The sequence below is a fragment of the Rhododendron vialii genome, chromosome 5a (genome assembly GCF_030253575.1).
Source record: "Rhododendron vialii isolate Sample 1 chromosome 5a, ASM3025357v1".
NCBI lineage: Eukaryota > Viridiplantae > Streptophyta > Magnoliopsida > Ericales > Ericaceae > Rhododendron > Rhododendron vialii.
Window position 1 is genome coordinate 11,307,094 of NC_080561.1, and position 25,881 is coordinate 11,332,974.

Here is a 25,881-nt window from a genome sequence, read left to right on the forward strand (position 1 = left end):
AATGTAGAGTCGGCTGAGAGTGTCTATTGAATCCGTCATCTGTTTTGGTAAAAAGTGTGCAGATTTAGTTAGACGGTCGACTATCACACAAATGGCAGTGTTTGATTGTGGGAACCTAGGCAGTCCAATCGCGAAATCCATGGTGATATGTTCCCATTTCCATCTTAGTATGGGTAATGGTTGTAGGGTCCCACCGGCTTTTAATGTTGCGCTTTCACTTGTTGGCTTGTCGAAACGTATTCGGCCACGTCTCTCTTTACTCCACCCCACCAGTATTGTCGGCGGAGATCTTGGTACGTCTTGGTGCTTTCTAGGTGGACGGTGATATTGAAATGATAAAACTCCTTAAGTACTGCTTCCCGAAGAGCACCAATGCTTGGTACAAAAATTCTTTCCTCAAAGCGAAGACTTTTTATCAACATGGATTGTCTATCCGGCTGTTGTTTTTTTTCCAGTTAATAGTTGATATCTTCTACGGTTGGCTGCAACTTGAATCCGCTAATGGCTTTCCATCATCTCCCATTCTCTGGTGGCTAAACTAGCCACTTGTCCTCGATTCTTGCAACTCAGTGCATCAGCGACCTCGTTTGCCTTTCCTCGAACTGCTCTCCGTATAGATAATATCGCCAAGATTTTAGGGCGAACACTACTGCTGCTAGCTCCAAATCGTTAGTTGGATAGTTCCTTTCTTGCGGCCTTAATTGTCGGGATTTGTAATACCCGCCCCAAATATTTCGTATTTTAAACTCATATTTTGAATTGAATTAGATGTTTAAGAGGTTGAATTGTATGTAGTAGAACCCCGAGGGCCTTGTATGTGATTTGTGGGTTGGAGAATAAGTTGTATATGGTTTCGCTTGCGTGGAATGATTTTCCCTGTGTTAACAAAATATCCTGGGGAGAAATATCTCCCCCTTGCCCTTATCATTTCACATAGAGAGAGAGAGAGAGAGAGAGAGAGAGAGAGAGAGAGAGAGAGAGAGACGGCAGGAAGAGGGGAAGGAGAGGAAGGAAAGGGGATTTGCTTGGGGATGATCATTTTGTCCTGGAATTGAAGTCCTAACATGGTAATTCATACTTTCTTGTATTTGATTTCATGTTTATTATGTTTAGTTCATATGTTTGGAGGTTGAATTCGTGCCTAGAATACATGGTTTTGGGTTAATTTGGATGTGGGTTGGAGTTCTTGGAGAAATTAAGAACCTAGTCTTAAATCCCTTGAATTTGGTGTTTAGAACTTAATTTGATCCATGGGTTTTGATGTTCTTGAGTAGCTCTTTGTTATGTACGAGTTTGAGCATGATTTTGTGAAGTTTTAGTGGGTTTTAGATGAGATTTGAGTGGAGAAAAGGTTGGGAATCAGAGGATGAACAAACTGAATTTTCGCTGAAAACCCAGTCGGTACCTGTACCACTTTTTGGTGGTACCTATACCGGCAGATCAGAATTGAAACATTTGGGTCGATTTTGGGTGGGTACCTGTACTGAGTTTTTGTGGTACCTGTACCTCTCGGGTAACTTTTCAGCGACTATTGTAAAACTTTGGACGATCATATCTTTTTCATCCAGACTCCTTTCTGGGCAAATTATGTATCGAAATTGATGTACTAAAAATGTACTTTTTAATGGTGGTGGTTTCATGACCTAATTCTAATCCTAAAAGAAGCTATGGTCAAAATATGGTGGAATGGTTATAAGTTCCTATATAGATTTTGGAGATTAGGTGCTACTCTAACTTGATGTATGTTTTGGTACATTTAGAGGTCTTTGAGATGTCATGTTTAAATTCATTGGATACCGTTTAATACCTTGTTAGCTCTATAACTTGATATCAGATGGTTGTAAAATGGATTAGGGGACGTTTGGTGACCTTGTTAATCTTTGGGCATGTGTTAGCATGGTAAAATGTTTTGGAGTGTTATCATACATTTTGTTTGATCATTCCAATGGAGAAGTACGCTAATATGAGTTAGCCTGTGACTAGGTAGCAGGCTGGTCTGATGGGAGGTGTCGAAACCGTAAGTTTGGCATACTCCAGTCGAATCGAAGGTGAGTGTGTCTGATATAGTTCTTCTCAATAAGATATTGCTATGGTGGTGAGTGTATACCTTGCTAATGGTATTTTAGCTTTTGATATGATTATCATTAAACAGATAATGCAGTGAACGGGATTGTATATCAATGATATCATGCTAACCGAGGTTTAGCTATTGATAGGGATATATGTGATGGAGAATGTATATCATGCTATTTGTTGTTTTAGCTAATGGTATGCATGCTTGTTGGATGTTGATTGTACCCGCGAAAGGATTGTGGAGTGAGTCACGCCATGTCGTACGCCATTTCGTCTAATTAACGGAGGTTGGGAGCATGGTTTGCGGGACACAATGCCTTGGGTACATGGGATTGTGGCAGACGTGCCACTGCATGCTTATGCGATTTATAATCATGTTGTTGTTGATTCAATTATTATTATGTGGTTGTTTATGGGATGATATTGCTATGTTTAGAGCATGTGATGGATATAACTGTTGTATACATTCGAGTGTTTCAGTTATGCTGGAGTTGTATATTTATGTCGATATTCCTTCGGGTATTGTGATATCTTATCGAGCACTTCTATGTCTCACACACTCTGGTTTTTCTTTTTGAATTGCCAGATAGCAGGTGGCTTAGAGTGGTCCACTACCGGTCAGCGTGTTGAGGTGTACTCGAGCCTTAGCTTTGGGAGGTGTTGGTGGTCGAGCGTGCTGTAGGTAGTTAGTGAAGGAATTGATTTTTATAAGTGGTAATCAAGTCGTTGGTGGATATGTTGAAGTATAGAACTTAATAATCTTATAGTAGTTGTTGTGGTTTTTAGCTATGCAGGCTTGTGATTGGTTGATCGATACGTTGACTCATTTCTGTTTTATTGTGAGAAGTCTTCCGCTGGGTGTTTATTCCTGATAGATTGTGAAGTGTGGTTTGGTCTTTTGTGTGAAATGCCACGTGGCCGTGCTGACTCGGACCCACTTAGGGTACCGTTTGCAGGGCGGGGCGTGACAGGATCCATAAGCAACTATCTTTCCATTTTGCATGAGTACCGTACTTAATCCATCCTTGGATGTCTCGTAGTACACTGCAAACCCCACATTCCGTTTGGGAATGATTAAATGGGGGCGCTGGTTAATCCGAAAGGCATGACTATGAACTCATAATGTCCGTAACGTGTGCTTCCGCCGTCTTAGATATGTCACAATCGCTGATTCACAATTGGTGGTATCCGGATTTTAGATCAATCTTCGAGAAACAAGTCGACCCTCTCAATTGGTCGAATAAGTCGTCTATTCTCTGTAGAGGGTATCAATTCTTGATTGTGACTTTGTTGAGTTGACGTTAGTCGATACAAAGTCGGAGTGTCCTTTCTTTCTTCTTGACAAATAGGGCAGAGGCTCCTTAGGTGAGGTATTGGGTCAGATAAAACATTTTTCCTAAAAGTTCCTACAGTTGTGTTTTTCAACTCTTGTAGTTTTGCCGGAGTCATCCGATACGGGGCCATGGAAATTGGGTCGTACGAAGTTGTAGTTCGATGGTGAATTCCATTTCTCTTAGTGCGGTAATCCTGGCGATTCCTCAAGGAACACGTCCTCGTATTCGTAGATAATGTGAAGAAGATCCAACTCCATTTGATCTGTTTCTTCCAACATGAAGCTCGCTAACCATCCATAAAGCTTTTTATGCTATCTCATTTTGTGCGTCTTAGGTGCAGAAGGGTTCTGTCTACCCCCTTTAAATGAGTGAGGCTTCTCTTGCGGAAAATGACTTTTCGCTTCTCTTATCACTTTCAATAATAATGCGATCGCTAATAGTCAACCTTTGATGTCAAAGTTAATTCTTATTGTGACCTAAGAATCACAAGCTAAACGTAGGCCAAAACTCCTTCTACTATGATCTATCCATCGAGGGACGTTCGGAGCTTGAGGTTGGAGTTTAGGTGTAGTCGGTAATCGCTCATATGGGTTGCACAACCCAGTTGATACTCTGTATTGAGTCGGAGTTTGAGTTGGCATTGATCTCGGAATTCATGTAATCATTATCGTTGAAGTAGGCAACGTTGTCGTTGGCATCAAGGCTATGTGTATTGTCCTTGCTGGTGGGGTCGACAAAATAACCGTAGAGAATGATGTCGTTGACCTTTGTGACAATCTTGTAACGACCGTTCCAGGAGATTAGGTTTAGGGTCTTGAGGGTTTCTAAATATCTGATTCTCAAAAGGAAGTGCGTGCAACATCGTTTTGTCACCGATCCTACCCTATTTGATCTATTTTCAACCGTTATCTAACTAGAGAAAGGAAATTCTTCTTTGACATGTGCTCTATTTACCGAATAGCCTCCTTATCCTCTATTGTCGATATTTTGTCTCCTTGCCTTCTTTGGACTGGGGTTCTTCGTCTCATTTGATACTTCCACCAATTATAAAAGGAACAGTCCCTTTATCGCGTCCTTCTAATCAGAGTCAACGTTGATTTCATAGCTTCTTGGAGTCTGAGTCGCAACAGGTAAATAAATATTTATATGATATACTTAGGTAAGATATCTCGTGGTTTAGAGAAGTAATGCATACGGTAAACATTTAGCTACTCGAATTTACTCTGTCAAAAGTTGGTCTATCCAATCTACCCAAGGCCGAGTGTTGAACCTATGCTCTGATACCATTTGTAACGCCCTGATTTTTCGGAAGTAAAATAAAATACTTTATTAAGAAAATTTTGCTAAATAACTATAATTTTCAAAAAAAAAATAGAGGTTTAACTATTACAATCCCAAAATAGATCTACTGAATCAAAATACATTAACATCAAAGCCGACTCTAGGCTTGACACGGATCCCAAGTGAACTCGATCTCTATTCTTGGTATTCCTTTTGTGTCCGACTGCTTCTCCATTGAATCCTGCACCCTCTGGCAAATTAATCGCCGAAGCAACCGATTTACCAGGATACAGACGTATCCGTGAGTGATTAATCACCCAGTAGAATAATCCAACCCAACTATCCCTCTTACTTTACAGTTAGCAAACAATAGGATAATATTAATGTGAAGAAGTAAAATAAGAGTTTTTCACCTAAATTGGTTTATTACTATCCATTAACCTATCGTGTGGTCTAAGATCTTATCCGCGAGATCTTTCCTCCCCAACCGCTAGCTATGTTCCGTCCCATGAAATCACTTCCTTTTGCTGTCGCAGATACACCTAAGTTATATACAGAGTGTGCATCCCAATAACTACAACAAAGGGTAAGCTTATCATGCCGTTACATAACTAGGGTTTGCCTATCTTATTCACCATTTCACAATCATCACTGGACTCCCGCAAGTATCAATTCATCACTGGACTCCCGCCGATTTCAATTCATCAATCATCACTGGGCTTACTTTGTCAGTTCCAAATCATCATATCCAACTCATCACATCTCAAAATCACGCCTGCAGGTAATCTAAAAATAAAACTTTTCAATTCATCCATTACTTAGCATCGTGTAGATGAATTCTATTTGCATACCACCCCATGTCTCTAGGGTCCAATCTAGCATATAAATCAAGAGTCGGAGCAATATACAAATAATCGCAATGATAATTGAAATAAATAATAAGCATAGAAATCACGTAACGTTTTATGAATGGGCCGTTGCCCTAATCTTGTATCGCCAAGAAGTAAATTTTATTCACAGAAATCTTTATTTATAAAGAAAAATAATTTTGTATAATTACTAGTAAGTCTAGGCTTAGTTTAGTATCTTTTTAAAGTACTTTCTTATAATACTAATATAATAGATAAGCGTCAAATAATACTTTATATTATAATGACATTATCATTGTTTTTTTTTTTTTTTTTGTTACAAAACCTATTTAACATTTAAGCTGCAAAAATAAAAGTAAAACTATTATCACTATCTAACGCTTTTATACAAATAAGACATTTAACAAATAAATAAATAAACAAAACAAAACAAAACCCTTTTTTTTTTTTTTTTGCTAAAGCATAGAATTTAGTAAATATAGGGGCTTAATCGTAATTTAGTAATGACTTGGAAATTTCTGTTTTGGGCTGAAACACTACACTTAAATAGATAAGGGGATAAACTGTAATTAAAAAAAATGACCACAATGAACAGTGCATTTAAAAAAATGACGGCTATGAATAGTGCATTTACAGGAGAATGAGTTCGCGCGGGGTTTTTGTAAAATCAACGCACGGGTTCGATTCTTTTCACTTCTAAATATTAAAATTAACGTCTTAGGACCTTAATATACTTAGAAGAAGGTATGAGAGGGATTATAATACCCCGAATTTGATCGAAAAATACGGCGAACAGTTTCGGTGAAATTTGGCCAAACGGAGAAGATGACCGGAACGATAGACTTTATTTCGGGACTGACTTCGGACAAGTGGGTGACGTGTGAACCGAATTCGGGTTTAGGTGAACCGGAAACCCACCTCACTTTTTTTTTTTTCTGTCTCAACCTCCATGGGTGGAGCTTGAACTCCCACTAATTTTTTTTTTTTCCTAGTGGTGGTGGTTTGGTGTGTGTTTATTTCTAAAGGGATGAAGAGGTATTTATAGAGGTGGGGTGGAGTAGAGAGCACGGAGGAAGGAGATAAGGGGGGATGGTTTGGGGGATAAGGGGGATGGTTCACTTGGGGAGGAAGGAAGAGAATTAATAGAGAGAGAGAGGGAGAGAGAGAGAGAGAGAGAGAGAGAGAGAGAGAGACAGAGAGAGAGAGAGAGAGAGAGAGAGAGAGAGAATATTTGTTATGGAAAAAGTTAGGGTGCATGTGGGCACATAATACACACATGGAATTTTAAACAATTCGATTTAAACTAATATAAAGTACGTTTTATAATTAATTAACTATCTTAATAAAGAAATAATTTTTTTGTATAAAATTATAATTTAACTTATTAGAATTTTGGTTCATTATAACATATGGGTAAAAAAAAATATTGACATATACTAGTCAGTTTAATTATTTAATAAAATTTAAAATACAAATTTTTATTAAAAAAATTAGGGCAATAATTTGGGTCGTTATAGTGCCAAACATTCAAAATGAAAAAATGGGAATGCAAAAATGGAAAAATTGGGGTTGCCTAGCCTATTTTGTAATCAAACTAGTGCATGTCCGTGCCTGAAGGCATGGTGCAATGTATCTATAGGTACGTTGCTAGTGCATGCATGAAGACACGACTCCATGATCAGCACACTGCAAATAAATACTGGATATTGAACCCAATATATCAATCCATGTCCAAGAGTAAGATTATAAGAACTAACATCTTAAAATTTAAACATACTAACCAATGCTCTACATCAACTAAATCAGTAGGGGATGAAAAATAATAATGGAAACTCTTTTTGGTACTGATTTTTTAAAATTTAAACATACCAACCAATGCTCTACATCAACTAAATCAGTAGGGGATGAAAAATAATAATGGAAACTCTTTTTAGTACTGGTTTTGGCCTTTTGGTTTAATTTATAAAAATGAGAGAGCAATAAAAGTAAGGGACGAAAATTATCATCCTTCTAATTTGGTGTTTTTATACTCGAGAAAAAAATAATGAAACACTCAATCATGAACTATTTGTTCACACACTGCATACGCTTACACATTTTCCAACTTAAATGGATGGCCAATAGCCATTACCTGCTTCCAGAGATTTTTCAAAAACACATACAATTGAATAAAAAGTAGTTTACTTACTATAAAAATCAATTCACTACTGCAGATTCACCGAACATGTGTTGGGCATTCCATCAAACACCTTATTGGCTACATAAAAAAGGTAGCGAGTACATGAGAAGGAAGGAAGTTGGAGATGGGAACCACTAGTTTAAACAGAGCAGTGTCAATGATTTTGCAATGACTTCATAGCCGTGGTCTACTTCGTCGGACCACACTCACCCATTTCTACTGCTTGCGTGGAGAGAGGGAGAGAGAGAGAGAGATAGAGAGAATTTTTTTTAAGATTCCTCCCTCCCTCACTAAAATGCTATTCAAATGTAATGTATTTACCAAAATGTCGTGTTGTAAGATCCAATGGCTGTAACGTATTAAAAACTCAATCTAACGACTTAAAATGTGCTCATGTTTGTATGTGTACATAAATTTTAGAATATTCTCTTAAAATACCGCTCTGTTTTATAGTATAGATGAGCTCTATTTGGGCCCAAAAGGTCCAAATGTACAGTCCACTCGCACTTTTGGGGAACAAACACAAACTAGCCACTATTTCTCTCTCTCTCATTAAAAAACTAAGAAGTCAAGGGCACACACGCATCGCGTGTGCAAATCAGATTTTGATAAAATTTGCCACAATTCGATCAAGCAATAAACGGAAAGCTATTGGACAATTTTTTTTGCCAAAATCTGACTTGCGATGCATGTGTTCCAACCTCTAGTTAATGGTAACAACAATCCGTAAAGAGAAAAGGCCTCTATTTAACGGTAACAACAGTCCGTTAAAGATAAAAGGTTCAAATTTATGGTGAGTTTGGATTGAAAAGTTAAATAACTTTTTTTTTATCTTTATTTAATTTTTTTTTTGCATTTGTTTGTTTTGCGTCAAACTTTTGTGACTTATTGATTAATCTTGATGAGAAGAATCGGAAAAGTAAATTTTTTTTTATTGAAACTCAGAATTTTTTTGAATGAAGACAAAAATAAGTCTAAAAGATAACTTTTTCTTTTACTTTTTTCTGTCATTTTTAAAAAAATTATGAGTTTCGATCAAAATTTTATACTTTTTCGATTACTCTTGCCGAGACGACTCAATAAGTCACAAAAATTTGATACAAAATTAACAAATACGATTTTTCTTTAAATAAAGACAAAATAAATTTGACTTTCCAATCCAAATCCCTTTGTCTTATGAACTTAACTTAAACTTGAAAATTTTGTCCTTATTTGAATTTTTTTTTGCATTTGTTAGTTTTGCGCCAAAATTTTGTGGGTTATCGATTCGTCTCGACGAGAAAAATCAGAAAAGTAATTTTTTTATTTACTTAAATATTTTGAGAAATAACCATTTTTTAGCAAAAAAAATATCATTTTTTGCGCTAAAAAGTGGTTATTTCTCAAAATACTTGGGTAAAAGTAAAAAAAAATTACTTCTCCGATTTCTCTCGTCGAGAAGAATGAATAACCTACAACAATTTGTCGCAAAATTAACAAAATTTTTAAATTTAATTTAAATTTAAGTTAAGTTCATATAAGAACACATAACTCTTCACGCACAGACGCACTCTCTCTTTCCCACAATCGAAATACTACCACGCACTCCACCCTTCTCTCTCTCTCTCTCCCTCTCCCTCTCTTTCTCTCCCACAATCGAAATACTACATCGTACTAATGGACAACCCTAAAAAATCGATCAGCTAAACTCTCCACCTACTTTATTATAATAAAAAAAAACCCACCCCACTAGAGGTGTGCACGGGTCGGGTTTGGTCCCAGACCCGACATGTCGGGTATCAATTTTTTTTGGCCTCGAACCCGAACCGAACAAGTCGGAATAACTGTTCACGTGCCCGATTTTTTTGGTCGGGTCGGGTCCGACCACAACCTAAATCATCTATATAAATTGGTCGGTTTTGGTCCAGTCGGGTCGGGTAAGAAAAACAGCACCCCGAGCCCCGAACCGAAAACTGATTTTTTACAAAAACAAAATAAACTCGTACCCGACCGAACCACATGTTTCAGCTCCGCCCGAGACCCTTCGGATCTGGTCGGGTTCGTCATATCATGGGTTTTTTTGCACACCCGTGCTCTCCACAACTTTCTCTCTCCTCGAACCCAAATATGCACTGACAAACCCCAAAAATGGATCAGTTTTACTCTGCATCCACTTTCTATCAGCACTTTCTCTAACCCTTGCCCCTTTTTTACTCACCACAAAAAATTCGGATACACTACTGTTTTGACAAATTTCTTATTTCTCTCTCTCTCTCTCTCTCTTTCTCTCGAATCTTTTCATATTCTCTCTCTTTTTCATTGAGAGATGGAAAAATCCGGCGAATCAACGGCAGCGGCGGCGGCAGTGAGGCTGAAACCAATCGAAGCAACGGCGGAGACGTTTGGAGAATTCGGGCAGGTGATAGAGGCGTCGGCAGATGGCGAGGAGTTCGGACCTCAAGATGCTCAATTAGACCTCAGTAGAGGAATCCCAAGGTCTTCATTTCCCCTATCTCTATTGGACTACTACTACTCTTAGCCTTTTCTCTCCCCTAGCTTCTTTTTTTTTTTTTTTTTTTCGAATATTTGTTTAAAGAAGAAGCTACGTTTTGATCCTTGGAACGAATTTACCAAATTTGAGTCACTATCAGGTTTTGAACTACCAAAGCTATCTTAATTACTTAAAATTGTTGGTTCCTTGAGTAATCAAGTGCAGTTCTGAATCCAGGAAACTACCCACTCCATCACAACATATCATGTGTTGTTGGGGTAAAAAAGTATATATAGTTGTTTTCCCTAGTGGTTTTGTTTAGTCATCGATTTAAGGCATGGCGTCATGAGTAGACCTTTGGGAGAAAAAACGGGGAAAGAAAAAGAAAAAAGGATTGCATGGTGAGAACACATGTTTTTGTGCTATTTAGGCATCCTGCTAGTAGGTCTATTAATCGCAGACATGTTATGCTAGTGTCGCTTATACCCAGTGCAACCAATTTGATTTCATAGGTTTTTAAGGAGCTCATGTAAATGAATCTCCATTCTTTTAGGTTCTACATTATGCATCTCAACAACCGACCACTCAAGTTTTCGAGCATAACGTACCATGCAAGTGTTACACAGTGCCTTGGTTCAGTTGGTGGCAATGTTTGGTATCTTGGTGTTTCGAAGCCTTCCATAGTGGACTCGAGCGAAATTAATGCAGATGAGGGCTTGAATGTTGTGAAGTCACACTCTGGTCATTTTTATGTGCCCCCTGCTGTCAATGATGTGTGTGTTTTCAGAGTTTCTGGTCCAAAGTTTTTGAAGCTGAATCGTGGTACATGGCATGCTGGGCCATTGTTTAACGCAGCATCGATGGACTTCTATAATTTGGAACTGAGCAATACGAATGTAAGCACTTGTATTCCTTACTCTCCACTGAGTTTTGTGTCAATCTTTTGTTCATTGACTTCTCTAGATTTTCCGTATAATTTGAGTGGACCTTTTGGTATGTTTGCGGTACTCCATCTCGAGAATTTTGACACAATTCAAAGTTTCTTCCTTTTCCTGAGGTAGGAGTATAAAATCTATAACCTTTATAAAAACTGGTTGCAACGGAAGCTGCTGAATATGTGATGTCAAAACTTGTTTTCCCCATCAAGAGCGGCTCAGGAGTCGTGGACTTTTCGTTAAGCATTGCATCAATGTCACAGCATGTTAGGCTGTTGGTGTAATCTGGAATGACATGTAATGAGGTTGACATAACATCATATTGCTTTTTCTTTAGTGCATGGAGCTGTACTAAACTTATTTGAACTAGATAGATGTTTTCCTGTTGAATGCTTAGGAATTCTCTTTTGTACTATAATATATATAGATACAATCACACAAGCACATATGAAGTAGAATAGTAGATTTATGAAGACTTTGGTCTTTGATATAACAAAGAGGTTAAACAGGTTTCATCTAGGAAATTCTGAATTGCTAGTACAAGGCTTCATGGAGTTCAGTGGTTCGCAAAAAACGATTTGGAAGATCTTTACTTGGAAAACTTGTATTTTTGTGGTCCTTGAAAGTTCTGTGCATGTATCTCTGTGTATATGCAAAATTAAGATTGCAGTAGTGTGTTTATCATGAAATTAACAGATAATTATGTGATATGACTTGCTTCTTTCTGTAGGTTGCGGATCACACACTGCATGATTTCAAGAAGAAAGATGGGGTGGTCTTTCTGATCGACGAGTAGTATATTTTCTATTATCCTGTTTTACATGGCCAAATCCATTACAAAAGCTGTTTTATTCTACAAAACTGTACAGCACGTGCGTTATGAAAATGAATGTTGTTAAGAATAACATTTTGAGCATTGGGTGATATGAGCAGCCTGTGACATGTAATGCTGTTTCATGACATTTTTTTTGCTGCTGAACATTGTTGCTTCCGAAGATGGATATGATTCTACTGTTCTCAATCTGCTGTTGGGCGGTGTCTTTGCTGGTGTCGCTCTTGCTGGTGTCGCTCATCATCGGTTGCGAAATTGTCTTTAACATTTGGATATTGCCTAGAAATGACGAAGGAAGAAGAAAGCTTTGCCATCAGACACTGTCTAGGGGAGGTAAACGGCGGACAGTCTTTACCATCGCATTTCTTCACTATTTATGGAGAAATAGACTTTGGGCACTTAACCCGTCCCAGGATTCTGGGATTGAGTAGCTCTTGGTAACACTAGTACTATTTTTTTTTTGAAATAGTAGGGGCATTGGGAAAGAGAAGCTACAACTCGCAATGAGACTTGAACCGCGTCTCATGCATAGTGAAGGAGCACCTCACCCACTAGGCTCCCCCAAAGTCATAATATACCTAAGGGTGTATTTTTGTTATATTATAGGACTACAAGCTAATGTCGTCATATTATTGAACTACAGGCTAATGACAATAGTCAATATATTTTTGTTGCTAAATGGTATTTTACTTCTGATAAACTCACATATGGAAATGAATATTGACTAAGTAATTGCAATAGAACTCAACAGATACTGGACTTTATTAATGGTGATTTTGGTTACTATGGAGTACGAATTACAATGGATGAGAAGAAGAAAAAAATATTACACAGAGAGAGAGAGAGAGAGAGAGAGAGAGAGAGAGAGAGAGAGAGAGAGCAATTCACCAACTGCCCTCCAAGAACTCCCCTATATACGAACATAACTGTTTCCTAACAGCAAGCTTTTTATAACACCTGAACCCCTCCAATTTATAAAGTGGTGAATAGTCCTAGTCAACGCCTCTGTTAGGTAATTTTCCCAATAATATAATTAAGTATTTTATTTTGGGATGTTTCTTAATAAGTGTTTACTTTGAAAAGTAATGAGTAAAATTGTGTACAATTATTATTTTGTCATTTTTAAAAGTTAATGCATAAAGAATTAATGGGAAAAACTAGCGGATAGTTTTGAAAAATGAAAACAAAAGATGATGTGAAATGCGTAATCCCGTAATGATAATGGAGTCCGATTTTCCTCCAATCCCAGTAGGAAAAATTCCTCCAACCAGAGATACATTGCACCTCTTGATTTGCCCAAGTTCCTTCTTTCCCTACCTAACAGCAATTAACTCAAAATCTAACGTTACCTCTAAATCTTGACGTTAGCTCTAAACCACATTCACCGTTAACCAAAAAACACTCCTACTTTTTAGGAAAATTCCTCCACGTAATTAGGAAAACCGGTCTCGGGGTTAAATTTTTGCTATTGCTGTTTCTATACCATACCCTGTATGCTACGTACACGGTTTCAGTAGTTACCTCGCTAACACTGCCATATACCAATTGATGTAGTACTGGTTGTCTACAACTCTTAATTATTAGTCGAGGTATGCATATGATTGTTCGATCAGTCATCAAAAAAATCAAAAAAGAAGTGGTTGTCTACAACTTTCCCTGTAGATGGGTGATATTACGTCGATCACACCGATTTTCTATACCGAATCTCTATGATAGTATGAAAATGAATTCACAGGCAAATACAAATTTCTAGTCCACATTTATTCTTCTTTTTTCTTGATAGGCCATATTTATTCTTATGTACATAATATATGAATTTAAGGGGAGTGCTAAACCAAACCAAATCAAACCGAGTCTTATGTTTCAATCACTTGGGTCTCCTTAAGGTAATTTGAGGGGGTATTTTTTTTTTTTTTTTTGTCATTCGTTAATCCTAATCTACACTATCCTAAGAGATTTGGGGGAGGGGCATGGGGCTTACGAGAATTAAACCCTTTCCATATGCATGAGAGTATGCAAGGGGGACCAACTGCACTCCAACTCCACTCCACGTGCAAGGGAGTACTTCCCATAGCAAGCCAAATATGGTTGTGTATTGTACTATAACTTTCCATGATATTGTGATCGTTAAAGTAATAGTACTGTAGTACTACATAAGAGTTAATTTCTTGATAGTTGACATAATGGAATGGTGAAAATTCTTTGAGCCGGCTCGAATTAGTTGCGACTAAAATTGAGTGACATGGTTTGCTTTAATTTTAGAGATTTCTGTGACTGAATGAGTTTGGTACTTTGCGTTTTTTAGAAGATAAAAATAAAGAAACTGAAATTTCCTAATTACATGGAGGCTAGGAGTTTTCCTAAAAAGTGGGAGTTTGTTTTTTGTTAACGGTGACTGTGGTTTAGTGCTAACGTTAAGATTTAGAGGAGAGTTAATTGTTGTTAGGCAGGGAAAGAATGCTATATATGTCCTTAGTTGGGGGAATTCCTCTTACTGGAGTTGGATGTATTTTTAATAAGTTACTCCCTCCGTCTCAGTTTGTTTGTCCAATTTCGACATACGTGACTTTTAAAAAATTGTTCATATCTCACAATCTATAATGTTTTACATAATTTCGAAAACATCATATTTTAAATCCAATTGGGATCTATCTAACAAGATCCATATTGCATATAAAAAATATTACAAATTAAAACATATATCTATCTAACAAGATCCATATTGCATATAAAAAATATTACAAATTAAAACATATAGACAATTTTATAAGAGGTCTCAAATAGTGAAAAGGGACAAACAAATCGGGACGGAGGGAGTAGAATTATAAGGCAGGACACTTTAAAAAAGACTGAGACGGATCTATACATGGGCATATGGACGCCACGGCCCCACGTTGTTTTGGGGTTTATTTTTTAAAAATTCAATGTTAATATTAGTTGTTTTTTGTTTGTTAAGAACGCCTAGATATTGTATTTTTGTATTGGATGTTATTTAGACATTTAAATACTTTAAGAATGTGTTAATTTTGGGTCCCAAAATCCAATCTCTTTCTCTCTCTGCGTACGGTCTTTCATAAGTTTTTTATTCAATTATTAATCTTATTTCTCTTTATATCTCTCTCCACTTATTACCAAAAAAACTTCCTCAAAACCTAAACCAAACAAACTATTAGATTTCCAAATCTTGAAATTTTAAAATCTTATTGTTCATAATTTGGCCCATGCGTTCTCGGAATCGTGATTTTGTTCCCTGAAGGAGTAGTATCCTTTTTTTTATCCTTGAAGGAGTAGTATCTAATAAGGCGATCCAGGCACGTCGAAACGTATCAACCCCATTGCAACTTCGCTCACCCTCGTGAGTGTGTTCTCATTCTCTTTAAAATATACCTCCACGATCGAAATTGTTTATTTTCATAAAATTCATTTCTTGGAAGATCATGCAAAAATTGAGCTTAATTGAACATCGACAAAATACTCGATTCAAAAGTATATTTTTGACTTTGAAATTCTTTACTCAAGAATTGAATTTGTAAATGAAAAACTGACCAAAAATTGATTGAGTTTAATTTTTGCATGGTCTCCTATAAACTTGCTTTAGTTAAAAAAGTAAGGTCTCGTTCTGCTAAGGTTCTTTATTTTTCGCTTTGCGAGATAAGTTATTCTCTCATAATATATCACCTTTAATTCAACAAATTCAAATAAGTATTTATTTCCTTAGTGGAGTGGAATGGGCCTAAGGGGGTGTTTCCGGTAGTGAAAAATTTATAAATTTTTATTTGTTGTTGAAAAGTTGTTACATATTTTCGGTAGTGAATAAGTTATTGAGAAATGTCATTTTTTTTCTGGTAGAAAAAAAGTTTTTGCTGGGTATGTGAGTGAAAAAGTTATTGAGTTGGTAAAAACTTTTTTGTTAGTGGAAACTAGTTAATAAAATGTGTTAGTAAGTTTTTAGTATTTTTTGTTAATGAAAATGAGATAGTAAAATGCGTAATTTTTTTGTGATTTTTTGTTAGTAGAAACGGGCCCTATTAGGCCTCGTTCCAGAATGCCAAAAAAGTCATTATTTTTTAAGAATGCAATTTCAATTTCAAACTAAAAAATTATGAATTTATTGAAATCTAAAAATATCTAATATAGATCTTGTTTGAAAGATCTCATCGAGATTTTTTATACAATGCAAAAAGAATTAAAAAATTATTTTTTATTTATATTATTTTTTAGTTTGAAAATGTGAAATAAATTGCTTATTTTTTAAGAAGGTTTCTGGAACGGGCCTAAGTATTTTTTAAACAGAGAGTCTACAGTTCCCGATCGGAATCCCGACACCCCACCGGGCACGCTCCGGCCATTGGACGGCCGATCCGAGCCGCCCAAAAATTCTAAAAAAAAACCGAGTGGGCCCATGCAAGAATAAACGGCATCCGACGTGTGTAAGTGGCCGATCCAAGCACTCCATTTTCGGTTGATCCAAACACTTCATTTTTGGCCGATCCAAACACAAAAATGGAGTGCTTGGATCGGCCACTTACGCACGTCGGATGCCGTTTATTCTCGCGAGGGCCCACTCGGTCTTTTTTTTATAGAATTTTTGGACGGTTCGGATCGGCCGTCCGGTGACCGGAGCGTTCCCGGTGGGGGGTCGAGATCCCGATCGGGAAGTGTAGACTTGCTGTTTTTTAAACCTTCTTTAGCATGAGAAATTTTTCATGGGTACGGCTGACAGGCACCGATAGATTCGGACCGTTTAAAACACCTATGGATGATCCAGATGCCGAGCGTACACTAAGTAGTCCTCAACTGAAAAATTTCTCCTCTGGCACACCTTTCATGCGCAAAGTACTGCCCCTTGAACCCTAACCCAACAAAACCTTCAACCTTGCTCTAAGGGAGAGAAAATGGCATGGCGTGGTTCGCTTTCTAGATCCCTCGTATCAACCGCCAGATCATCAACCCTCCGCGCACCGCCACCACTCCCCCGCGTCCGTCCTCCGCCGCTCGCCTCCCCTCGCCGCCTCTCATTCGCTAATCCAAGGTTTAAGACAAAAAAACCCCGCATTTTAGTCTCCAAATACAGTTAATTGATCTTTTTCTTTTGAGTCCTTAGATCCAAACCTTAACCCTTCATTTTCTCTTATTTTCATCTTATTGATATTGGTTGTGATGTGGTTTTCAAAGGAATTTGGGAGAGTTAGGATGTGTTCAATCCCTTCTGCCGCTGTACAGCGTGGTTGCCGGAGTTCGCCTCACTTCGCACTTGGTCGTCGATGCGCGGGCTTGCTGCGAGCTGTATAACGGTACCTCCCGCCGCATTTGTCAGGATCGCTAGTAGTCTCTTTGTGAGTCTTACTGTTTCTAGGTCGAATAACAAATTAAAAATGAAAAGCGTTATCGTTAATTTCTAGTATAAATTCAGTTTCTGATGTTCGGTCGTTGGTTCATTGTGATGATTGATTGAGTTGGGGGTGGACTGATTAAGTGCTTGTTAGTTTTTGGATTATTGTTAATTAATAAGGATTTGGGATTGGGATTTATAGGTAGGAATGGAAAAGATGGTTGATGCACGACGCACTCGGTGATTAAGAGACGGGACAATGATGCCACGTTGTAGGTTCCTATTTCTGTTTCTAGTTAAATTTGTTATGTGCATACATGAGGTCAATCTAGTCATCTTGTTAATGGAAAATGCTCAATCAAAACAATAGAATAATTGCGAGGTTTGGGTTAATTAGTCGTTTTGTTGCACACATTACTGTTGATCCACTTGTGTTCTGCATCCCCTTGCTGTTTATAACTTCTTGCATTGGCTAATAGACTGACAGTAGACAAATTACTCTGTTGGGATCGGTATGTTGAAGTCAAATTTCAATAACTTACAACTTACAAGTAGTTGTTTTTCACACCTAAATCATTGACGTAATGTTTTGGTCTTCTTCACCAAAATGTTGAGCTGCCATGAGTTCACCATTCAACCAAACACATTGCAGATGTGTTTTGACATAAATTTGACCTTGTATGATACTTGATTTGTTTTTTATTGGAAGTTTGAAAGAGCCATTGCCTTAGAATTTGTTGACTTGAGTTATTCTCTTTAAAATGGTCTATAAACCATTGAATTGCATTCTGGAACAACTGAAATTCAATACATGACAGCATGTAATTTCTGTGATTCTTAAAGTGATGCTTTCGCTTTGTTACTATGGACTATGTGGTCCTTCCAAAAAAGGTAAGATTAAAAGAATGATAGTCCATATGGGAGTGGAGAGTGCAATCAGACAATTTATTTACACTAAATTGATAAATGGAAAGTGGGGATCAGATTTGTGCTTGTGCCAGTGCATCAACCAAACAGTTTGTTAGGATCGTCACACACACGCACACGATTTACGAGTATAAAACAGTAAAGAATCAACACAGAGATTTACGTGGTTCCCCAAAAACCGGGTACGTCTACGGGAGCGAGAGCGGCTGCTGTTCTTTATTATCACAGTATATGGTATTAGGGTTTTACATTAGAGAGCCTTTATACTCGAACTATTCCAACCCTAACCCGTTACTTACTGCTGTAGCCCTACATCTGTAGGGCTGTAGAGCTACGCGCGTCCCTGGCCAACAGCTAGTCCCATCTGTAGGCCCTACAGAAATACCCCGTAGCCCTACCGCATTCACTAGCAGTCCTTTTGTCGACTTCTCTCTTCGACATCCAACACGCCTATTCTTGGAACTCCTCGGTACCTCTCATACTTGACATATGAGCCACAGTTCCAACAATCTCCACCTTGGCGAATACACACTCGCCCCTTTAGGAGATAAACCCCCCACTCCCATCCAGTCAACCTGTGGGGGGCATCTCCGATTGCCTAGCACCTGGAGACATTAATCAAGTCCAAACAATACTTGAACTTGTCCACGGTCGCAGTCTTTGTTAACATATCAGCTGCATTCTCAGAAGTATGCACCTTTTCCAATATCACATCACCCATAGCAATCAACTCTCTCACTTTGTGAAATCTCACGTCAATATGCTTGGTCCTTGCATGATACACCTGGTGCTTTGCCAAATAAATGGCATTCTGACTATCACAATACAACTGAACTCCACCTTGATCGATGCCCAGCTCTTTCACAAACCCCTTCAACCACAATGCTTCCTTACCGGCCTCAATCACTGCCATGTATTCAGACTCAGTAGTAGATAACGCCACTAGAGGTTGTACCATGGATCTCCAACAAATCGACCCACCTGCCAATGTAAACACATACCCTGTCGTAGACCTCCTGTCATCCACTCCTCCAGCATAATCCGCATCCACATACCCCACGACTGAAATCTGACCCTGTTGCCTAGCAAACAAAATCCCATGGTCTGAAGTACCTCTCAAGTATCTAAAAATCCACTTGATCGCCTTCCAATACTCTCAGCCTGGATTTGCCATGTACTTACTGATTGTGCTGACTGCATGTGCCAAATCGGGTCTCGTACACACCATCGCATACATCAAGCAAGCAACCAACTGCACTCGCATAAGACACGTTTGACATGTCCTGAATTTCCTCAGCAGACTTTGGACACTGTGCTCTAGACAACCTGAAATGACTAGCCAAAGGAGTGCTGACCGGTTTAGCGTTAGCCATACTAACCTCTCCAACACTTTCATAACATAGCCCTTTTGGGACAACCACAGTTTTCCAACTGACCTATCCCTGCATATCTCCATCCCAAGTATTTTCCTAGCAGCACCCAAATCCTTCATGTCAAACTCCTTACCCAACAAAACCTTCACCTGTTGATTTCAACTATGCTCTTCGCAGCAATAAGCATATCATCAACATAAAGTAACAGAAAAATATAGGAACCATCATCAAGACTCTGAACATAAACACAACAATCATACTCACAGCGTGTGAACTCAATTCGGATCATGAATGAGTCAAACCTCTTGTACCATTGTCTTGGGGACTACTTAAGTTCATAAAGCGACTTATACAACCTACAAACAAGGTGCTCAGTCCCTGGCTGCTTGAACCCCTCAGGCTGCTCCATGTAAATAACTTCCTCCAAATCACCATGGAGAAAGGCTGTTTTCACATCCAGCTGCTCTAACTCCAGATCATATCTAGCCACCAATGCCAAGATTATCCTAATTGAAGTATGCCTCACCACTGGTGAAAAGACTTCATCATAATTGATTCCCTTCCTGTGCGAGTATCCTTTTGCTACCAATCGAGCCTTGAACCTCTCCCTTTCCTTTTCTGATACAGCCTCTTTCTTCCTGTATACCCACTTGCAACCCGCTGTCTTTTTTCCCTCAGGCAGTTCTTTCAACTTCCAAGTCTTGTTCTTCTGTAATGACTCCATCTCCTCCACCATGGCTTCTATCCATCTATCCCTTTCAGGACTAGTGATAGCATCCTGAAAAGTAGACGGATCCCCACTGGTAGTCGATAATGCATAAGAAACCATTTCCTCAAACCCATACCTTACCGGTGGTTTGATAGTGCACCTGGGTCTCCCTGTGGCTATACTTTCCCGCTGTTGCTGATCAAGATGTTCCACTGGCTGCAAGTGTTGGGATTTGTCCCACATTGGTTAATTATCTCCTCCAAAACTAGTATATGAGCCTGGGCGGCCTGTCCACTCTTTGCCAATTGGTTTAGAGTTGGATGCTTTAACATGGTATCAGAGCTAGGGTTTCGGAGAATTTGTTCCCCTTTTTGTGCCATAAGTGCACCGTTGTTTATTGTGATCCAAGTGTTATGGATACTTTGTTTACCTCTCCACGTGCGAGTCAGGGGTCGCACGTACGAGGGAGTGTTGGTATTTGTCCAACATTGGTTTAGAGTTGGATGCTTTAACAGCAAGCCTGTGTCAACACTGTCCATCTCAATCTGTACGCTCTACTGCTTGCTGCTGTTTTCCCCTGTCTCAGTTTTCTGAACACCCTGATGTGCCTTGACCATAAAAGCCTCGTCAAATACCACAACCCTACTGAACACTACCTTTTTTTATTCTGGATCCCAAAGCTTGTATCCCTTAACTCCTTTTTCATATCCAAGAAAGATACATTGTTTGGACTTTGCATCAAGCTTTGACCTTCATCACTGGGAACATGAACATAGGCTGGACACCCAAAGATCTTCAGAACTGAATAGTCTACCTCCTTTTCTGTCCACACCTCTTCTGCTACCTTTCCACCCAGAGTAGTACTCGGCGACCTGTTGATAATGAAACATGCCATACTCACTGCCTCTGCCCAAAACCTTTGGAAGCCCTGCATTCAACCTGATACACCGTGCCCTTTCTGCTATGGTTCTGTTCATCCTTTCTGCCACCCCATTTTGCTGAGGTGTCTTTCGAATTGTAAAGTGTCGCAGAATCCCATGCTCCTCACAAAACTTCAGAAAAGGCTCATTCTTAAACTCTTTATCATTATCTGTTCTGAGGCACTTAAGCTGTTTTCCTGTTTGGTTTTCTACTTCAGCTTTCCACACTCTGAATTTCTCAAAAACTTCAGACTTGTGTCTCATGAAGTACACCCAGACTTTTCTCGAAAAATCATCTATAAAGGTCACAAAATACAGAGATCCTCCTTTAGAAGCTACTCTCACTGGCCCCCAAACATATGAATGTATGTAGTCAAGAATCCCTTTCGTTTTGTTCAAACCCTGCTTGAACTGCACTCTACATTGTTTCCCCAAAACACAACTTGCAGAAATCTAACTTGCACGATTTCACTCCTTTCAGCAAGTCCCTCTTATGTAACTCTAGCATCCCACGTTCCCCCATATGTCCCAACCGCATATGCCACAAGAAAGTATCATCAGTATCCTCAGTTGTGGTGGCAGCAGTAACTCCACCTACAACTGTACTTCCTATCAAACAATAGTTAGTACCCTTCATAATCACCAAAGCACCTTTCGTTACCTTCATGACTCCACCTCCTGTTTTATACTCACAGCCATTAGAGTCTAAGGTTCCCAACGAAATCAAATTTTTCCTCAAATCAGGAACATGCCTAACATCACCTAAGATTCTCACAACACCATCAAACATCTTGATCTTAATTGTGCCTATTCGAATGACTTGTCATGATGCATCATTACCCATTCAAACATTACCACAATTCACTGACCTGTAGGTGTCAAACCATTCTCTGTTAGGCGTCACATGAAACGAACATGCTGAATCCAGAATCCATGAGTCTACCAAGTGATCCGAACTTGCTGAGACCGAAAGCATATCACCATCATCTGACTCCTGCTCCACAACGTTTGCAGAAGTTGATCCATCTTTCCTCTCCCCTGCCTTTCCCTTCTTCCGGTCAGTTCCCTTACCCTTCTGCGGATAGTCTTTCTTCATGTGTCCCGGTTCATGACACCTGTAACATTTGAACTCAAACGTGCCCTCGGACTTGTTCTTTGACTGGACCTCCCACGCCCCGAAACTGATTTACCCCTCTCATTCTTCCTGCCACGATCCCCGTACCCCTTAACCACCAGACTCTCACCCTGCAGCGATTCTGTTTGTTGCTTGCGTCGATTATACGCCAGAAGGGCTGCACTGACTTCCTCCAGTTCTAGGGTTTCTTTCCCCCATAGTAAGGTTGTAACTAGGGTTTCGAGAGAAATCGATAGTGAACACAGTAATATCAGCGCTTGATCTTCCTCCTCAAATTTTACGTCAATCTGTTGCAGGTCGCTCACAACCTGATTGAACGTGTTGATATGCCGAATCAGATCAGCACCCTCAACCATCTTCAACCCAAACAGTTTCCGCTTCAGAAACAGTTTGTTTGTCAACGACTTTGACATATACCTGCTCTCCAGTTTAGTCCAGATCCCAGCCGGCGATTCATCACCCAACACGTGATACATGACTTCGTCTGCAAGACACAAACGAATCGTACTCACCGCCTTCATCTGGAGTTCTTCCCAATCGTCGTTTGACATAGTTTCTGGTTTCGCCTTCAACCCCTTGTACAAGCCCTGCTGCGCCAACAGATAAACCCTCTATTGCCACAATCCGAAATTCGAAGTTCCATCGAACTGCGAAACAGATGAACTCGATGACATCGTTCTTCTGTGTGATCTAAAACCACCTGTTGCTTTGATACCACTTGTTAGGATCGTCACACACACGCACACAATTTACGAGTGTAAAACAATAAAGAATCAGCATAGAGATTTACGTGGTTCCCCAAAACCGGGTACGCCCACGGAAGCGAGAGCGGCTGCTGTTCTTTATTATCACAGTATATGTTATTAGAGTTTTACAATAGAGAGCCTTTATACTCGACCTATTCCAACCCTAACCCGTTACTTACTGCGGTAGCCCTACAGATTAAAGCTGTAGAGCTATGCGCGTCCCTGGCCAATAGCTAGTCCCATCTGTAGGGCTACAGAAACAGAAATACCCCGTAGCCCTACCGCATTCACCAGCAGTCCTTTTGTCGACTTCTCTCGGCGACATTCAACACGCCTATTCTTGGAACTCCTCGGTACCTCTCATACTTGACATATGAGCCACAATTCCAACACAGTTGAAGATATTACACCGAGACACACTCCTTTGTATTGAAAAAGAAAAAAGGTCGTTAGGAGGAGAACGGAAAAAGAGAAGGAAGTTCCATATCAGACAAACACACACACACAATGACACAACGAAGTATGGTTGCTACAGATGTTGCTGCAATTTGTTTTGTCATTAGTCGCTCTTTTCTTTCTGGGTTCTTTTCCTCAACTTAGGCCTTGTATCATAGTAACCTTTTCCTTTAACATATATGATCACATTTTCTTAGTAACAGAAATGCTTTTTTCGCATTATTTTCTTGATTTTTGAAAATGAAAGAACAGCACATCCTTGAAGCTTTGCCTAGATATTGTTGTTTTCATGTTTTGTGATACACGAGTTTACCTCGATTTTGTGCTTCAAGTTGCATCCCTACATCAAACAGGGTAATTATGCACAGTAGATTTTTAGTCTGACCTCCGCTCACTGTGGTTCTAGTCTACGATCCCTTCAACGCCATATTTTGGCGGATTAAAGCTGAAACTGACACAATTTGCGTGATTATTGTATCATTGCAGGTACTTGACCACGAGAGGGATCAGCATGGTGGGTGCTATCCATAAAGTTCGGGCAGTCATAGCAAGTCAGTGTAATCAAGTGGAATGTTTACATTGAGAGTTGGAAAAACTAATAACCTTATTGTCTTTTGCGCTCTAGCCTTATTTTCTTTTGCTCTCTAGCAAACTCAAAATTTCCCAACTTTTGCTTGGTCAACACATGCACATCTCCTTCTTGTGAAAACCTACATCTGTTTTTGTAGTATTCTTTCTGGATTCCATTGGTGTTCTTTGTTTGCACCTCCATGGCTATTAGGTTTTTTGCATAGGCGATTGACAATCTATGACTAGTTATTTTGCCTAATAGCTTCCTTTGAAGAGCCCGTCAGAGTGCTCTAATTTTAATTTATTGCACGTAAATGACTCTTGGGTGCATATATTTATTGGTACGCCCTTGCACTTACGTCACTTGGCCAGTCTCTAAAAAGCCAATTTTTTGATGGAAAGTTTACCAATTTTTTCGGAAGTTCTCTTTCCCTCGTGGATTGAACTTTTTGGTCTAATAATTATGTTGGGTCAAAATGTTTACCGCCTAAATGCGCTGAAGTTGAAAAATTGGGTACCGACAATCAGGAAAAAGTTTTTTTTTCCATTTTTCTGGGTGTTAATTAGCTTCCGTTTTTCTCTTTCATATGCGGTCCGTTTCTTTTACTTGCTTGATTCTGTCAGAGTCAAAAACTGATCAATGACGGGGAAAAGGAGATTGGTGTTCTAAACTTTACTTTACTGCCCTGGATTTTTGAGCTGACTTCTTAATCATCTTGACGCGAAGGATGGAGAAAATGAAATGTAATACGTAATTAAGCTTTGAAAAATGTCCTCTTAAGGCAAAGAAGTCCAGAAAATCTTCCATTTTTGTAAATTGTAATGAATATGCAATAACAACATGAGAAGTGAAATCAACAAAAAGCTCGAAAAAGTTTCGTCGTTCTATATATCTGTCTGGGATGCAATAAAAAATGTTCCTCCCAAAACATTAGTTGTAGGTTCTCATTCAATGACTTATTTGCCCTCTTGTACACTTGTGACCATTCATCATCATTTTACTTTACAAAACTACTCCTAAATGGGTAAATCTCTACGGGATTATTTATCACTTTATTGAAGTTTTCAATTCTTCCTGCTCTAAAACCTTGGAAGGTTCAACACATCTGTCACTCTAATGTCAATATCATTCAGTTTATTTTCTTCACTTTCATAATTAGGTTGGTTGATTCGTCCTCTTGCTCATTAAATCTACATTTTAAAAAGTTTAACTTTTTTTTTTTAATAAAAAATTTCATAATAAAAAAAAATGACTTATAAATAAAACACTTAGATAACACTCTCCATCCTGGTAGAGCAATAAAATTGAGTCGCAATAAACAGTAGAAGAGCAATAAAATTGAAGGAAACTCAAATAAAGAACAAGTGATTCTTGAATGACCGTGTTAATAGATTAATGCATTCCATTCAATCCTTTAATTCTCACATCTTTGAAGTAACGGGATTAAAACTGTGTACAACCCCAAAAAGATAACTAGTGTTTAGAATGTGAAATGAAATTTAAAAACAAGAGAACACGTTAAGCCATAAGGGATTTCAAGGGGCAGCAGATTTGTAAAAATGAAATTTTGATGAAAAGTAAAGGAGGGCAATTAAGTCTTTCAATGAAAAGTACAACTTGGGTTTTGGCAGGAACAATTGGGGTTTTGGCATTATCAGATCCCTATGTAAAGTGAAATTTTTGTGGTGCAAAATTTATTTCTAACATTAACATGGATCAAGGTAACAAAGTATTAAACC

At 38.7% G+C, this 25,881-nt stretch overlaps 2 protein-coding genes across 5 annotated transcripts; both read left to right on the top strand.

Moving 5' to 3' along the window:
• Positions 1-9,786: 9,786 nt before the first annotated feature.
• LOC131326963 (uncharacterized) lies at positions 9,787-12,162 on the top strand. Its single transcript, XM_058359894.1, has 3 exons — positions 9,787-10,211; positions 10,760-11,102; positions 11,872-12,162. The coding sequence occupies exons 1-3, from the start codon at positions 10,042-10,044 to the stop codon at positions 11,935-11,937; spliced, it is 579 nt and encodes a 192-aa protein (XP_058215877.1). The 5' UTR covers positions 9,787-10,041; the 3' UTR covers positions 11,938-12,162.
• A 4,533-nt stretch (positions 12,163-16,695) lies between these two features.
• LOC131326757 (protein NONRESPONDING TO OXYLIPINS 2, mitochondrial-like) lies at positions 16,696-24,315 on the top strand. 4 transcript variants are annotated; one of them, XR_009200111.1, is made up of 4 exons: positions 16,754-17,005; positions 17,149-17,309; positions 17,508-17,577; positions 24,058-24,315. XR_009200111.1 is itself a non-coding variant. In XM_058359626.1 (4 exons), exons 1-3 carry the CDS (start codon positions 16,869-16,871, stop codon positions 17,528-17,530), a joined length of 279 nt encoding a protein of 92 aa, XP_058215609.1. In that variant the 5' UTR covers positions 16,754-16,868; the 3' UTR covers positions 17,531-17,577; positions 24,058-24,315. The 4 variants fall into 4 exon arrangements, 3 of the variants coding, with proteins under 3 accessions (XP_058215610.1, XP_058215609.1, XP_058215608.1); XM_058359626.1 differs by having other exon boundaries at positions 17,149-17,267; XM_058359627.1 differs by lacking the exon at positions 17,508-17,577 and having other exon boundaries at positions 16,696-17,005; positions 17,149-17,267.
• Positions 24,316-25,881: the final 1,566 nt, after the last annotated feature.

Excerpts from the sequence above, each read along its gene's own strand:
- LOC131326963 (XM_058359894.1), top strand. The coding sequence starts at position 10,042 with ATGGAAAAATCCGGCGAATCAACGGCAGCGGCGGCGGCAGTGAGGCTG. Across the intron at positions 10,212-10,759 it reads CTCAGTAGAGGAATCCCAAG|GTTCTACATTATGCATCTCA; the intron begins GTCTTCATTTCC and ends CCATTCTTTTAG. Across the intron at positions 11,103-11,871 it reads TGGAACTGAGCAATACGAAT|GTTGCGGATCACACACTGCA; the intron begins GTAAGCACTTGT and ends TTCTTTCTGTAG.
- LOC131326757 (XM_058359625.1), top strand. The coding sequence starts at position 16,869 with ATGGCATGGCGTGGTTCGCTTTCTAGATCCCTCGTATCAACCGCCAGA. Across the intron at positions 17,006-17,148 it reads CTCTCATTCGCTAATCCAAG|GAATTTGGGAGAGTTAGGAT; the intron begins GTTTAAGACAAA and ends TGGTTTTCAAAG.